Consider the following 1,433-nt stretch of genomic DNA (forward strand, 5'->3'; position numbering starts at 1 on the left):
TCCACAACAGTTTATTTCTGGACAATTTTTAAACGAGGCCCGTGAAATATTGAGTCTTAGATGAAATGACGTGGCTAATCTTTGTGTTTTTGCCATTTCTGGCTGACACATGATGTCATTCTGGTGTTTGTTTTTATCAAAGGAAGCTGATTTTACATCAGCTGACTGGAATGTAGGTCTGGAGTTAAAAGTTTTCTCATGTGACTGTTGGTCACAGTTGAGCGACTTGTTGGCTTCATGGCTTGTTGTTTGTGCTGAGTCACAGACACTGAGTTTTCTGTTTTTAGATGCTTTGTGTTTGTATTTGGCAAATATTTAAATGAGACACATAGAATAAAGTCATTTTGATTAACTTTTAACTCAGATTTGGTTAATTTATGGAGCCTGTTTTGTCCAAACTGTTTATTTTTGGCATATTTGTGAGTGACACATATCACAAGTTTCATCTCTGGTTATCTTTCCTGACTGATGGACGGTTTGTTCACGTGCATTCGGACGGTTGAACATGTGACCATTTGCTCCGATAAACGGTGTAGTTTTGACATTTAAAGACAACGTCAAAGCCGATGACAGAACACTTTCCAGTGATGTAAAACCAGCAGCAGCAGGACGACGCTCCAACACGTCCTTCCTGCCGGGGAAGGTTCGGCCTCATGATGACGGATGATATCAGCTCCTGTCATGTGTTTTCACAATTCTGTCAGCAGCCCGAAAGTCTGATTCACTGGGTCAGTCTGTGCAGAGACGCTCGGGTCAGAACAACACTGTGACTCACTTCACCGCCGTGCTCCAATACGCTGCCTTTCCAGAAGCGGTTACGCAATTTTAGTCAAGATTTAGAAAGTGATTAAAAGATTTGTAGTTATTTCCCGGTTACGACTCGGCTCTGAGATTGTGGAATTTTAATACCCTGATATGAGAAGCTTCTAACGCAGAGTTCAATATCAGCTGTACGGTGAAGAAGAAAAGAAAAACTGTGCCAGTACTTATTTTAAATGTCTTTAAGCTGTGTGGGAAGTGTGGGGGAGGCAGCTCCGTCACGCACTGAGTCGTACGACCACGCATCTTTTAATAAAGATAAGAGGTGAGATTTCACAGTGAGTTTGTTTTGGAAATACGCTTTCATCGTGCGTTCATCGGTCTGGATGTGGAGGCCGATGCAGTGACGCTTCTCTGGAAATTCCCTGCATTCCCTGAGTCCGGACTTGAAAGAATTTGCCGTTTCTGTTTTTAATCTGTCGTTCTGCATTTTCCTAAAGAGCAAGAGGAGGAGATGAGCTGCTGGGAGGGAGCGGAAGGAGGCGGGGCCAAGTCGCAGCGCCACCAATCAGAGAGCGGCCTGGGCCTCGACTTCCTGTGTGAAGACGCAAAGTTGGACGAGTTACCGGGGCCCAAGTTCAGGTCACTGAGGCACCTGAGACAGGTGAGGACTT

At 44.6% G+C, this 1,433-nt stretch overlaps 1 protein-coding gene across 1 annotated transcript in view; it reads left to right on the forward strand.

Moving 5' to 3' along the window:
• The window catches only part of flcn (folliculin), a 12,278-nt gene that overhangs the window by 3,617 nt on the left and 7,228 nt on the right, over positions 1-1,433 (forward strand). Inside the window, exon 7 of the mRNA XM_008285826.1 lies at positions 1,260-1,423. Within this exon, the coding sequence (XP_008284048.1) occupies positions 1,260-1,423 (164 nt within the window). The remainder of the gene's footprint in view (positions 1-1,259; positions 1,424-1,433) is intronic.

The sequence above is a fragment of the Stegastes partitus genome, unplaced genomic scaffold (genome assembly GCF_000690725.1).
Source record: "Stegastes partitus isolate 25-593 unplaced genomic scaffold, Stegastes_partitus-1.0.2 Scaffold418, whole genome shotgun sequence".
NCBI classification, from domain to species: domain Eukaryota; kingdom Metazoa; phylum Chordata; class Actinopteri; family Pomacentridae; genus Stegastes; species Stegastes partitus.